This window comes from Elephantulus edwardii, unplaced genomic scaffold (assembly GCF_000299155.1).
Source record: "Elephantulus edwardii isolate Elephantulus edwardi_28Jun2011 unplaced genomic scaffold, EleEdw1.0 scaffold00197, whole genome shotgun sequence".
Classification (NCBI taxonomy): Eukaryota; Metazoa; Chordata; class Mammalia; order Macroscelidea; family Macroscelididae; genus Elephantulus; species Elephantulus edwardii.
Window position 1 is genome coordinate 321,972 of NW_006399947.1, and position 15,108 is coordinate 337,079.

General features: G+C 40.3%; 1 protein-coding gene across 1 annotated transcript in view; it reads right to left on the reverse strand.

The window, feature by feature from the left end:
* EBF1 (early B-cell factor 1) overlaps nucleotides 1–15,108 on the reverse strand; it is a 527,426-nt gene that overhangs the window by 196,317 nt on the left and 316,001 nt on the right. The window contains exon 7 of the mRNA XM_006897033.1: nucleotides 14,980–15,061. Coding sequence (XP_006897095.1) covers nucleotides 14,980–15,061 — 82 coding nt within the window. The remainder of the gene's footprint in view (nucleotides 1–14,979; nucleotides 15,062–15,108) is intronic.

Genomic DNA, 15,108 nt, shown 5'->3' on the forward strand with positions numbered 1-15,108 from the left:
TGCTAGGAAAACAAACAGATTTGTCCTGGAAAGGGTTAAACCGGGTGGCTCCTTGGAGGCAAGGATTCTGAGGCTCCGTCTTACATACTTTGGACATGTTGTGAGGAGAAACTGGTCCTTGGAGAAGGACATCATGCTTGGGAGGGTGGAGGGACAGCACAGGAGGGGAAGGCCCTCTATGAGGTATATTGATTCAGTGACTGGGATAATCGGGACGAGAGTGTCAGAGATAGTGCGATTAGCACAGGACATAGCAGAGTTTAGGGCTGTTGTGCGTAGGGTCGCTATGAGTCTCAAGTGACTCAACCGCACATAACAACAACAACATGCTAACCTGTGCTACCACAAAACTTATACCTGGACCAGGAGGCTGTCAGGCGAACAGAGCAGAAAAACACTGCCTGGTCTAAAATTGAGAAGTGAGTGCATCAGGGTTGTATTTTCTCTCCATTCCTATTAAATCTGTATGCTGAGCAAATAATTTGAGAAGCTGGGATCCATGAAGAGGAATGTGGCATCAGAATTGGAGGGAGATTCACCAATAACCTGTGTTATGCAGATGACACAACCTTGCTTCCTGAAAGTGAGGAGGACTTGAAGCACTTCTTGCAGAAGATTAAGGAATGCAACTATGGGAAGCCAATACTAAATATTTGTAATAAACCGAATGCTATCAGGATGTGGGGGAGGTAAGGTACAAGCTAGAGTTCACCTTGAGGCACTAAGGCAAACCTGAAGGGTTTACCAGATTCTCGTATTTCCAGGCCCCTCTCTCCTGAGTCAAGGGGAAGGTTTCCAATAGAAAGAGCTTGGCTTCATTTGCATTGAATTCTCTTTGTGGTTTACTTCCTGATAATTTTCAATAAAGATGCAGGGAAGCTGAAATGAGGGTCTTCAGTTCAGAACTTCTGGTCCCCTGTTTTTCAGGCTCTCTGTTCTATCTCATTCCTGGCTATCTGTCTCATTATTAATAATTATAAAAATACTTTACCCTCGGTCTGCAACAGCAACCATCATTATGGATTGCATCTCAGTGTCAAGAAAGAAAGATTCTTACCACTGGATTGATAGTTAAAATCATGGTGGTTGGAGAAGAGATTGCAACATCAACAATTTCATATTATTTGGATCCACAATTAACACCCTTGGTACCAGCAGTCAGGATATAAGAAGGCACACTGCACTGGGAAAGTCTGCAGTTAGGGACCTTAGGAGCAATAATGTTCTTTTGAGGATTAAGGTACGTCTGATTCAAGCCATGATCTTTCCAATTACTTGCTGTGCATCTGAGAGCTGGACAATCAATAAGGATGAGAGAAAAAGAAATAATGCCTTTGAGCTGTGTGTTGGAGAAGAGCACTGAACATCCCATGGATGGCCAGGAGAACAAACAGAAATGTCTTGGAGAGGGTGCAGCTAGAGTGAGAAGCAAGAATGATGAGTCTTCACCTCACACACTTTGGGCATATTGCTAGGAGGGGCTATTCCTTGAAGAAGGACATGATGCTGGGAAGAGTGGAGGTTAAGGAAAGGAGAGGACTGACATGGTGGACTGACACGGTGACTGCTGCAAGGGGCTCTAGTGTATCAAGAAGTATGAACATGGTACAGTATAGAACATGGTTCAGATCTTTTTTTCATAGGGTCATTATGAGTGGTATTCAGCTCAAGAGCACCTCACAACAACAACAGGTAAGGAGCTGCCATGTCAACCCAGAGTCATGCAGTTCGAATCCATCAGCTGCTCCACAGGAGAAAGATGGGCAATCTCCTCTGTGCATATTACAGCCTCTGAAAACCTGGTTGCAACTCAACAGCACATTACAAAAACAATTCAGGGCTTAAATGCACCTCCCTCAGAAGCCTCTCAGGATCATCTCTGTTAGTGTAAGCTCCCATTCCCACCTCATTCTCTCATAACATACTGTTCATTTCCTTTATAGCAATATTTGCAGTATGATGCAAATAGTCTAAGCTTACCTACTAATCAAAGTGTTCGTAATGCTAATTCACCCAGGGGTTCTATAGCAGAAAGGCCTAGAGAGCTGTTTCCATAAACAACAGTCAACAAAACCCAATGGAGCAGTTCTTCTCTGTAATGATGAGATTGTCATGAGTTGGCATTGACTTGACATCAGTGGGTTTTCACTGTGACCAATTATGGTAATTGTTCACTGTAAATCTATTTTCTCCACTACTTCAAATGTGCAACCAGGATGCCTTTGTAGGCCTTCTTAGGGTTATATATGGTCATTTGGATAATTTCTTTTTTATATTTTTTACTTTCATTTGAAAATGTACACTTTTAAAATAAAAGTCAATATTTTAATTGTCATTTTAACAAAAGCTAACAGAAAAGTTGGATTTTCATTCATTCATTGTTGTACGTTTTACCCTCTCTCTCCCTTCCCCCTCCCCAAGCTGACATTTTTTTCCACTGGTGTATTTACAAAATTCTAACACAAACTGGAACAAATTCTTTCAATTTCCCTCATCCACCCACCCATCAAATTGTACAATCCAATGATTAAGCCCCACTTCCCCCTACACATCCACATCCGTCTGTTTTCAGCCTCTCCCACCCTTCCTGGATCCTTATACTCCTTCTACAGTAACGGTCTTATACAATATTTATCCTGTGAGACTGAGTGACTTCACTCGTATAATGCTCTTCAGTCTAGCTGAATATGAGAAGACTGGACAATAAATCTTCCACTTCTTTGTTTGCAGTTATGTAACAGTTGTATCATTCTTACCCAGTTTTAAAGAAACTTGTGTAACCCCTTCAGCCTTCCTACCTGTTAGTTGACTATATATAGATAACTAGATTTGGAGGAGCTAGTGGAATAGTCTATATTATCAAATCATGACCCAACCAGGAATAGTAGCACCAGCCTTGTACCATTATGTATATATATGTATATGAATATATGTGTGTGTATGTTTATATATATATATATACACACACACACACACATACATGCCTACAGAAACTCTATAAACTTTGATAAATGTCCATAGCAGTAAAGGAGTTTCAGGAATTTTGTTCATAAGGTCACTATGAGTCATGCTTGACTCAAATGCAATCAACAACAACATATATACACACACACACACATATATTTATTGTTGTGTACCATAGAGTGGTAGCTATACACACACACACACACACACACACACGAGCTCGGGTGGACTAGTGATAAGAAGCTGCGCTGGAGTTCCGAAGGCACTTGGTTCAAATCCACCAGCTGCTCCACGGGAGAAGGATGGGCAGTCTTCTCCCACTTGATTAACTGCTTCTGAAAACCCGCTGGAGGACCGAATCAATGGTAAATAGCAACAACATATACAACTCTATGTGTTATTGCAGCTTACACTCTAACTAACAAACCCCAAGAGACAGCACCATTTATAAGGACAAAGGTGCTACCTTTTTTTCTTCATTTGTTTACATTCACCACACCTCAACTCAATTAGACTCACTGCCATCAAGTCAGTTCTGACAATAATGACCCTAGAGCATGGAGTACAACTGCCCCCTGGGGCTTACGATGCTCTCGATCATTAGGGGAAGATATAGTCATGCCTTTCTCCCATGGAGCTGCTGGGAATGAACTGCTCACCTCTGGTTAACAGCCTTAAAGCCCAATGCCACCAGTGTGCCCTTACTCATCATATAGAACCCCAACAACGATTACCAAGTGGTCACTCACTCATTGATAGACCTTACATTTATATTCCTACACAGTTATGTTGTTGTTATGTGCAGTCAAATCGGAGCCAACTGACAGCTGACCCTCCATGGGTTTTCAGAGGCTATAAATTTCACAGGAGGAGACCGCCCATCTTTCTCCCATGGAGCAGATGGTGGATTCAAACCACCTGCCTTTGTAACAGCCCAACTGGTACCTAATCAGTAGGTTACCAGAGCTCCCCAAGCAGTCATAGATCTCACCTTTATGTAAGGCAACGTGTCTATAACTTATGGAAATCTTTTCTTGAACAGATAGAGTGAATTTGGAAATTCGCACTTTGACTTCACGGTCTCCAGGTATTAATGGTGTCTCTGGCAATGACAGCTTGCACCCAATTCGTGTTCCTCCCCCCACTCTGCCAGTCTCAACAAGGAAAGCTATTGATAAGGATTTAAATCTTAACCTTGAATTGTCTGGCTCCTGTCAGTTAAAAACCATATCCGTGACATGGTTTTAACACAGTCCTTTGCCATTAGCATCTTTTTAGTGTCAAGATGAAGAAACAGGCTCATTTTAGTCACAGTAAATTTTTCCCTGTGTCATGAGCTGTTTCTATCCCCAGCTTATCCCCACCTCTTCACTCCCTGCCCTCTTTCCCCATCCAGAAGCACTGAATGAACCCTGTATCTACTGTTGTGTTTAAGCAAGTTTGTTTCTCTAACCATAGCCTAGGGATTTCAAAAGAAAACATCCATTGTAAATTAAAAAAAAAAATTCTACCGGTGGATTTTCTACAGGGTTTATTCCATCCTGCCTTAAAGTATGAACACAGCCAAGCTCTACAGAAAGTGATTAATTTCTTGAAAACGCTAAGGTCACACTAATTGACATGACCTGTGTAATTAAGCAGTCTCTGTTTACACACCAGAAGCTCTGCCGCTGTGAAGCTGAGTTTGCTTGACAGAATGTCTTTACATGTCAGGAGATCAACAACCTTTCTTATGTCCTCCTTGGTCACCTACATAGGCCCCTGATTGCTGTTCAGAGGAGACACGTTCTGGCTCTGCTGCGTGGAAATCAGGCTGGCCTGGCAAGCATACCAAGTGGGATGAGAGAGCAGAAGCATCAATGTCAGTGGGAGAGAGCCCACTTAATAGGCAAGGGAGAGTGTTTTTAATTAGATGTCTCCAGGACTCAAGTTTTCAATGTAACTGGTAAAAAGCCACATTGATATGTAAAGAATAGAATTTTCTCATGCCAAGATGGCTGGTGCATGCCCTCTCTCTCTCTCTTCCCCACAGAGGCAACGAGAGCATAAACCAACTTTCCAATTAGTATCCTGGGAGAAAAGTGATGGAAGTCATAAGTCTTGCTCATAAGACACCGTAAACCAAACTCTCTATGATTTCTCTTAGGAAAGCTGTAGGAAACATTAATGTTCCTTTTAGAGGTTTAATCCTAAGATTTGGGAACTTTAGTATGATGTCTTAGTGGACAATTGAGGTTCCTGGGGGCTGCTTTTTTCATGCCCCAGCTAGATGGGCCAATAAAACTATCAGAGGTCTTAAGAATTGACCACAAACTCTATTGCTTAAGGGATCCCCAGAAAGCTGGCTGAAATAATAGCTTCTTTTTCTAAAATCCATGCAAATAAAAATTGTCCAAAAGCATATCTCATTTTTAGGACAATGCTCAAGTTCTTGCCCTCCAGTATAACTTGACCCTTTGCTTCATGAGTCCTCATTAGATGCCTTTGAGTTTATTCTAACTCATTGTGAGAGTAGAACCATACAGCATGGGATTTTTCAAGGCTATGGCTTTCTTTGAAACTCAACATCAAGAAGACAAAGATTCTCACCACTGGGCCAATTGGCAGCACCATGAAAGACGGAGAAAAGATTGAGGTTGTTGACAATTACAGCTTCCCTGGCTCCACAATCAACACTCTTAACACCAGCAGTTAGGAAATCAAAAGACGAATTGCATTGGGGAAATCTCTCTAGAGTACTGAAAAGCAACAGTATTAGTCCAGAGACGAAGGTGCACTTAATCCAGGCCATGGTCATCATTTACTATGCATCAAAGAGCTGGACAATAACTAAGAATGACAGAAGAAGAATCAATGCCTTTGCGTGATGGTGCTGGAGAAGAGTATTAAACATATCACCAAGAAAACAAATAGGTCTGTCTTAGAAAGGGTGAAACCTAGTTTCTCTTTGAAGGCTAGGAATCTGAAGCTCCATCTTCATATTTTGGGAAAGTGGCCAGGAGAGACCGGTCCTAAGAGAAGGACATCATGCTCAGAAGGGTGGAGGGAGACAGTGAAGGAGAGGGAGACCCTGGATGAGACGGATTGATGTAGTAACTAGGGCAATGAGGGTTGGAGTGTTAGAGTCAGTGAGACTGGCTCAGGACACAGCAGGCTTCAGAGATGCTGTACACAGGGTCGTTATGGAACACAGGTGACTCGATGGCAGATTAACAACAACTACAACAACAATGGCCTTTCAGAAGCAGATTATCAGACCTTATAGCCAAGGACACTCTAGGTGGGTTTAAACTGCCAATCTTCCAGTTAGTAGTTCAGCATTTAATTATTTGCACCACCCAGGGACTCTTGGAGTGTTTGACAATCCTTTACACAGACAGCATCTTCAGGCTCTGTTCTGGATTGAATTTATCCCTGTAACACCTGGGTTGAAATTCTCACTCCTATAGCTGTGGATCTAATCTCATTCAGGACCAAGGTTTCCTTAGTTATATTAATGAGAACATAGAAGACATGTAAAGGGAGTGCTAGTGGCCTACAGGCAAGAAGCTGCTCCTCAGTCCAGAGGGCACACCGATCAAATCCACCAGCCACTGTGCAGTAGAAAGATAGGCACTCTCCTCCCATGCAATTAACTGCCTCCTCCTGGAGAGTCAGCTATGGGTTGGTTTTTACTTGATGGTACACAGCAACAACCCATGGAAGGCATGTCCAGAGGGTGCTGGTGGCCTAGTGGATAAGGAGCTGTAATGCCAACCAAAAGACAAGTGGTTCAGATCCACCACTTGATCCTTAGGAGACGGGCTATCTATCTCCTCCTATGTGGTGTACAGCCTCTGCAAACCTATTGGAGGATCAGCTATGAAATGGTTCCTATTTGATAGCACATAACAACCCCACAAGGCATTTCTTAAATCAAATTACTTTTGAGATCTAAAGAACAGGACACAGAAGGAAGTGGGTACAGATAAGGGAAAGAGAAATGCCACATGAAGATGGCCAGGGATCTGAAGAACATCTGTATCTACAGAACCTGGCACAAATATTTTCCCCCAGAATGGCCAGAGAGATAGAACCTTTTCCTAGAGCGTTCCAGAAGTTCAGACTTCTAACCCCCTAAATTGAGAAAATAAATTTCTGGGGTTTTAAAAAATATACTCATTTGTGGCTTTTCTGTTACAGCAGCATTACATAGATAAGTCATACTCTTTAGGTCAAAACTGTCTTTTGAAAGCACCTCTCTGTCTTTCCTGAGAATCGAGCACATACTGATAGGTAGCCACTATGGCTCTGTGATGTTGAGGTCTCCTCGGGCCCCATCAGGTATCTTCAGAGGTTCTGTACAAGTTTCTTATTGTCCCCAAACATAAGACACAACCTGAGCAAGACTGTTTGTGTTGAATAACTGTCTAATCACTTAGTAAATGTGTCACCTGAAACAAAGTACATCTCTTAAGTTTCTGCTTTTTCTCAGTCATTAGCACACTTTCCAAAGAGTTATTTAAAAAAAAAAAGAAGAAGAAGAAAAGAAAAGAAAAGAAACTACACAGTCAACTCAGTTCTGACTCACAGTGACCGTCCTTCAGGTTTTAATGGCTGTAAACCCTTCTGGGTGGAGACTGACTATCTTTCTTCAACATAGCAACTGGCATATGTAAACCTTTCGGTTAACAACGAAACATCTAACACACTACAGCATTTATGCTCAAGTGCAAGTCTCCAATAAATATTACCATCACCAAACACAACTATACACATGGACATAAATATGTGTGTGTGTGTGTGTGTGTGTGTGTGTGTGTGTGTGTATAAATAGATTTATATTTACATATACAGAGTACATTGAATGCATACTCAAATGTAAACAGTAAACTGCCCAGCACTGAATTTAGCTAAGAATGAACTGAGAACACAGAAAGAGAAGTTAACTTAGGAGATGATGATTAGATCAGTGTGGAGTTTACGGGATTGAAATTTCTAGAAATATTCAGCAGGCTAGGTCTGTGCCTGGGTATAAAGTCTCAGGGACTCTGAAATATGTGGATTCAGTCCATAAATCATGGTTAAGGTGTCAGAAGCAGAAAATGATACTCAGCAAAGTCTAGAAAGTGGGGAAAAGTTCTGACTTTCAGAAGGAAACTTGCAAATACCAACATTTATTGGACACAGAAAAAAAAAACCAAACCCATCCCTTGGAAAGGGCTGATCATAAGTTAAGGATATCCAGATGATCTTGTTATGAAATCTAAGAAAAATAGAGTAATTAACACCATGAAATATTATAGAGAAACATCAAAGATTGTCATTAAAGAATTAAGATTGGGGGAAAAAAACAAAAGGTTAGGTAAAGGATAGTGGAATTTTTACTTTAAATCTCAAGATAATCTATCCATTCTCTAAATGAGTAAACGTTTATGTGCCTATATGTATAAGACCATGTGTTAACTGTGCAAAAATGCTAATGACTGAAATGTGTAAATTTATCCAGAAACCAAAACCAAATTGCTGCTGTTGGATCAATTACAATTCACAGAAACTCTACCAAAGAAAACCAAACTTCCCCATAGGATCCTCAAGGATGTAAATCTTTTTCTTTTCCTCCTCAGTGTCCAAATAGTTATTTTATCAGATTGTTTGAACATTAAATTTAAGATGCTCTTTGGGGTTTTGTTTATGGTGGTTTTTATTGTTTGGGTTGTTTTGTTTTGGTTTTGGGGTTTTATTAAAAAATCTTTTAGGGAAAACACTGACAAATGGTCAAAGGTTGTAAATCTGAAGACTGTTGCATCTTTCTCCCAGAGTGGCCGGTGGGTTTGTACCATCAACCTTTCAGTTAGCAGTCCAACTCTTAACCCAGTGGCACCACTGAGATTCATACAAAATGAAATGAGCCTGTTTTCAATTTGCCATAGCTTTTGGGCCTCTCCTCCTAAAAGGTAAGATATAGGTGAAGGGGACAAAGCAGGTTAAACCTGAGCTTTGATAAGTAATCTGTCATTGATGACAAAGACCAACACAAGAGTTGACTCTGGTGGTCAAGGTTGCTGTCCATGTGGAGAGAGGTCTATCTATCTGAGGAAGAATTTAAGAATGATGGTTTAGATAAATAATATACACATTAGTAAATGTATAGGCTTTGTGTTAGAAAAACACATTTTTAATCAAAGAGTACTACACTTTTTGGACAGGAGCGCATTCAGCGCAAAGATTGTGTTAGAGGGCCTAAGGATAAATCAGTGGTTTACAAACCTTAGGGTACATATAACATTTTTAGTTGTCACTGTCAGGGAATGGAGTGACAATCTACTGGCATCCAGAAGATACAGACTAGAAATTGTTAAATGTATGAAAAGCAAAACATTCTGAAATGTCAATCATGTCAAGTTGAGAAATTTTCAATTGAACTAACAATGTATCTCTAGTTTACTACAAGGGTCTTTTACCAAAGGGGAAAGAGCCAGTGTGAAAAACAATGTATATGAACTTTCTAAGTAAAACAGTATAATTTTTTTTTAAAAAAACACCTATTTGTGTAAGCATGATATTTTTTTCTTTGATATTTGTGAAATAAGTAGATTGTGAAGTAAGGAAACTTAGTTGGACTATTAAGATTTACCAGAAATCTAACATATGCCACTTCTTCCTCTCACTATTCTTTGTACTAAATCAAGAATAAGTATTCTGTTTGCAGTAATAAAGCTTTATAAACTGTCTCAAAAAGAAGAGATTGAGTTGACTTTGCATCTTAGACACGAGCTGCCTTCCTATAAGTCAACATTGTTTGAGTCTCCCATGTCACTGAAGTCTATCTCAAAGTCTGGTACACTGTGAGGCACAGCAGCATTGATTCTGGTACTCTTAAGGTATGCAACACAACTTAACTCATTACTATTGAGTTGGAACTGACTCATAGCTGACTCGCTAGTGTGTCTTCAGAGGCTGAAATCATGTAAGAAAGATCGTCCAAATTTTTCCTGCAGAGGCACTGGAGAATTTGAATTACGAGAGAGGTATCATTTAGGGGTTAGCAGCGCGACTCCCTACAGACTACAACACAACCTGCATAAGACATTAGACACATTTTTAGGCATGATTATGCCACATAAAAATATACCTTAATGTCAAGATCAACAGGACAGCAAGCAATAAATGTTGGAGAGGACGTGGAGAGATTGGAACTCTCTCATACACTGTTGGTGAGATTGTAAAATGGTACAACCACTCCGGAAGGCAGTTTGGCATTTCCTTAAAAAAACTGAACATAGAAATCCTATAGGACACAGCTATTCCACTCCTAGGAATATACCCCAAGGAAATTAGAACTGAGACATTAATGGATATTTGTACACCAGTGTTCATGGAAGTGTTACAGCAAAAACATGGAAATAATCCAAATGTCCAAATAGAATTGAATGGGTTGAGAAACTGTGGTACATTCATTTGATAGAATTGAAGGCATAGCACTCCCTGACCTCAAAACCTACTACACAACAATAGTAACCAAAACAGCATGGTACTGTTATAATGACAGACAATAGATCAATGGAACAAAATTGAGAACCCAGAAATAGACCCAGCTACCTATAGTCAATTGATATTTGATAAGGAAATTGAAGCTATCAACTGGGGAAATGATAACCTCTTAAACAAATGCTGCTGGAAAAATTACACAATCATTTGCAGAAAGCTGAAACAGGACCCACATCTCACACCATACACAAAAATCAATTCACGGTGAATCAGAGACCTGGGAGTAAAACCCAAACAAAACCATAACGTTCATAAAAGACAAACTAGGATCAAGCTTAGAAATGCTAGTCCAAGGTATAAAGAGACTGCCAAATACAACCAGAAATGCACAATCTAAAAAGGATAAAATTGATGCATGGGATCCTCGAAAGATTGAATTCATGTGTGTATCAAAAACTTTCCAACAGGGTGAAAAGAAAACCTGTTGATTGGGGAAAAACATTTGGAAATACCTTCTCAGACAAGAGTCTTTTAACAAAAGTTACAGAATACTTCTAGGCCTACACAAGAAAAAGTCTGATAACCCACTTACAAAATGGGCAAAAGACATGGAAAGAATTTCCACAGAAGAAGATATCTGGATGGCAAACAGAGACATGAAGAAATGTTCCAAAGACAATAAGAGAGATGCAAATCAAAACCAAAATGTGATACCATCTCACTCCAGTAACAGTGGCAAAGTTTAGCAGGGCAGCAAGTTATAAATGTTGGAGAAGATGGGGCAAGAAAGGAACTCCTATGCATTGTTGATAGGATTATAAAATGGTACAACCATTCTGGAAGGCAGTTTAGCGTTTCCTCAAAAAGCTGAACATAGAGAAAATGAGAACTGAGGCGCAAACTGAGATTATATACCAATGTTCACAGAAGCATTATTCACCGTCACAAGGACATGGAAACAGCCCAAATGTCCAACCACAAACGAATGGATTAAGAAATTATGGTACGTTCACACAATAGAATACTATGCAGCAAACAGGAGCAATGATTTTGTAAATGATTACCTAACTTGGGAGGGACTGGATAGCATTATGCTGAGTGAATTAACTCTGTCCCATAAGGATAAATATTGTGTAAAACCATTGTTGTAGAATGAGTATAATGATCCAAGAGGGGTGGGAGAGGTTGGAAGCTGAGAGATGAGAATATGCAGGGGGAGGGGGATTAATCATCAGGTTGTAAAATTTGATGGATGGTGAGTGAGGGAAATTGAAAGAATTTGTTCTTGAAAACAATGTATTCAAATTTTGCAAATAAACTAGTAGAAAATTTTACAAAAAAGAAAAGAAGAATAAGAATAGCTTAAAAAACCCAGACCAACAAACCAAAAACACCCAGAACCAAAAATTAGTAAGTAAAATAAGAAGACTTGATCGTGTTAATGTGAAACTTATACTTGGACCAGGAGGCAGCCATCAGAACAGAGCAAGGAAACACTGTATGGTTCAAAATTGGGAAGGGTGTACGCCTATCTCCACACCTTTTCAACCTATATGCAGAAGAGATTATCAGGGAGGCTGGGTGCTATGAGGAGAAGTGTGGCATCAGGATTGGTGGAAGACTCATCAACAACCTGTGTTATGCAGATGACATAATACTGCTTGCTGAAACTGAGGAGGACCTGAAGCACCTGCTGCAGAAGGGTTAAGGACTGCAGCCTCCAATATGGATTGAAACTCAATGTCAAGAAGTCAAAGATTCTCACCACTGGGCCAAATGGCAGCATCAGGATGGACGGTGAAGAGATTGAGATTGTTCACAGCTTTAGTTTGCTTGGCTCCACAGTCAAAACTCTTGGCACCAGTAGCCAGGAAATTAAAAGACGTATTACCATGGGAAAATCTGCTGTTAGGGACCTCTCCAAAGTATTGAAGCGCAATGGTGCCTCTCTGGAGACTAAGGTGTGTCTGATACAAGCCATGGTCTTTGCTATCACTTGTTATGCATCAGAGAGTTGGACAGTGACTAAGGAAGATAGAAGGAGAATTGATGCCCTTGAGCTGTGGTGCTGGAGAAGAGTATTGAGAGTACCACGGACTGCTAGGAAAACAAACAGATTCATCCTGGAAAGGGTCAAACCGGGTGGCTCCTTGGTAAGGATTCTGAGGCTCCATCTAACATACTTTGGACATGTTGTAAGGAGGGGACCGGTCCTTGGAGAGGGACATCATGCTTGGTAGGGTGGAGGGACAGCACAGGAGGGAAAGGCCCCCTATGAGGTGGACTGATTCAGTGACTGGGATAATCGGGATGGGTTTATTGGAGATGGTGCGGTTGGCACAGGACAGAGCAGAGTTTATGGCTGTTGTACATAGGGTCTCTATGAGTCACAAGCGACTCGACAGCATATAACAACAACAACAACATGCAGCACTCAAGAATAACAATTTCAAAAATTACTACATAACTTGGGAGAGACTGGAGGGCATTATGCTGAGTGAACAAAGTCAGTCTCATACAGATTAATACTGCTTAAGACTATTATTGTAAAACAGAAGGATAACTAGTAAAACATGTATGGGGATCCAAGGGGGGGAAGGGTTGGAAACAGGGGGTGAGGGTGGGCAGGGGGGAAATCACAAGGCTGCACAAGTTTGATGGGTGGAAGGAGGGAAAGTATAGCAAATGAGAAAGATCTGGCAGGGATCTAGAAAGACAGGGTAATGATGGAACAGTTCAATGGTGTTTGACTTTATACAACATAGTGAATAATTGTACGAAACATAATGTGAATGAAGGATAGTGTGGAACACAATTTATATGAACTTTGTACAAAAACCAATGTAAAATAAAAAAGAGAGTTAATTTAAAAAAAAAAATACAAGGAAAAAAAGCATGTATTAATCTTACCCCAAGCAGAACTATATAGCCCATCTCAAGGCCAAAGCAGATGACAAAATCGTTTGAAATTTCACCATATATTTCAAGGCACACAACAACACACACATAGCAACATCACTGACATAGTTTCTCCAATTTATGAGCAAAGCAAAATCAGTGGGTATAAACAAGCACAAGTTTACTAACTTGGGAGCAGAAGTTATCCAGGGGGGATGTTTTTCTAGGAAACTAGAAATCTATAAATTCTCTCCATTCATTTCTACTAGATCAAAAGATAGGACAAGACAATTTTCCAGAAATACTTTAGAATCTCAGGAGATAATATCTTCTTCCCACTGAATTAATTCTTAAAGATTGGTTGGAAATCATCTAGCTAAAAAAAAAGAAGTCCTAGAAACTCAGAGATCTTGATATTCGAAGTCAATGCTCAGGACTTTTCTTTCCCTTTCAATAAAAACCATGTGGCTAAAATGATTCAAAATTTATCACAAGTCGCTCAGAGATCGGGCATTACAAACAAGTAAAACTGACAAAATCTACCTAACAGTATACTTTAGGTGTTATATAATTTAGTCTGACAAAATATATGGTCTTATATAGATATAGGGAGATTACTGTCTTCATTCTGAGAAGGGAAACTAACATTTACCCAACAATGAATTTAGTTATAAAATGAGAGAGAGCACCAAACAAGTGTCTAGAACCTCACTGCGCAAAGTGTAATATGGGAATTAGCAGTGTTAGCGTCACCTTGGGACTTTTCAGAAATGTAGAATTGTTCCCAAGGCAATTCCAGCTCATGGCAACCCAACATATGCCAGGAAAGAACTGTGCTCAATGCTGTTCTCAGGGGTTAGTTGTTCAGAGTACTTCTCCAAGTGTTTCTTCTGAGACACCCCTGGGGAAACTCAGACCTACAACCTTTCAGTTAACAACCAAGCGTGGGGCCACCTCACCCAAGGACTCCACACCACAATCAGCATCTGCAATTGAACAACCTCTCTAGCAGTTCTCTTGAAACTTCTGAGCTAGAGAAGGACTCTAACTCTGCAACATGTACTAAAACCCAAGGACTATTTTGTGTCTTCAAAGTTCACATGTTGGTTTTCATGACCTGTTCTTTTTAACCTACCAGTGAAGCTTGAAGTAGAAATATAGCTGACTGACTCTGGAAAATATCTACCAAGGAGATTCCTGAAACAAAAAAATCATGATTCAGGAACATACTCTGCTCCTTAAGGAATCTGATTTTAATGACAAATTATTACTAATGATTTCCAAGACTGGAAGAAGAGAGCAAGTAGAGAGGACAAAAAAAGGAAATATAATTTTAGGGAGGAAAAGACCTATCATTCAAAAAGTGTTTCCTCTGTGTACTGTATGTCAGTTTCCTAGTGGTAGGGTAGGCACATGAGTCCTGTCAGGAAGCCAAAGCCGACTCCAGGGAACCACTGTCTCAACCAGTGAACGCAGGTGGCTCACTCTCAACTCTCCTCTTAAGAAAAACAACTTTACGAGCCTGGGTACCTGGGAGACCAAGAGCTCACCTGCTCTTCACCTCTAGGGAGACGACTGCTTTCTGCCTCAGCCCTTCTTGATATATATTCATGTTATTGAGAGTTAAGAAAGACAAGGTAGACTTACCTGGAATCTCCGCATGTCACGGGGGTTTCCTGCATTCTTTAGGCAATTTTGGTTACATTTGAGGAAAAATTTCAAGAAGAACCTGTGAAGAAAAAAAGTCATCAGAATTAGCATTTCAGACCTGGGACA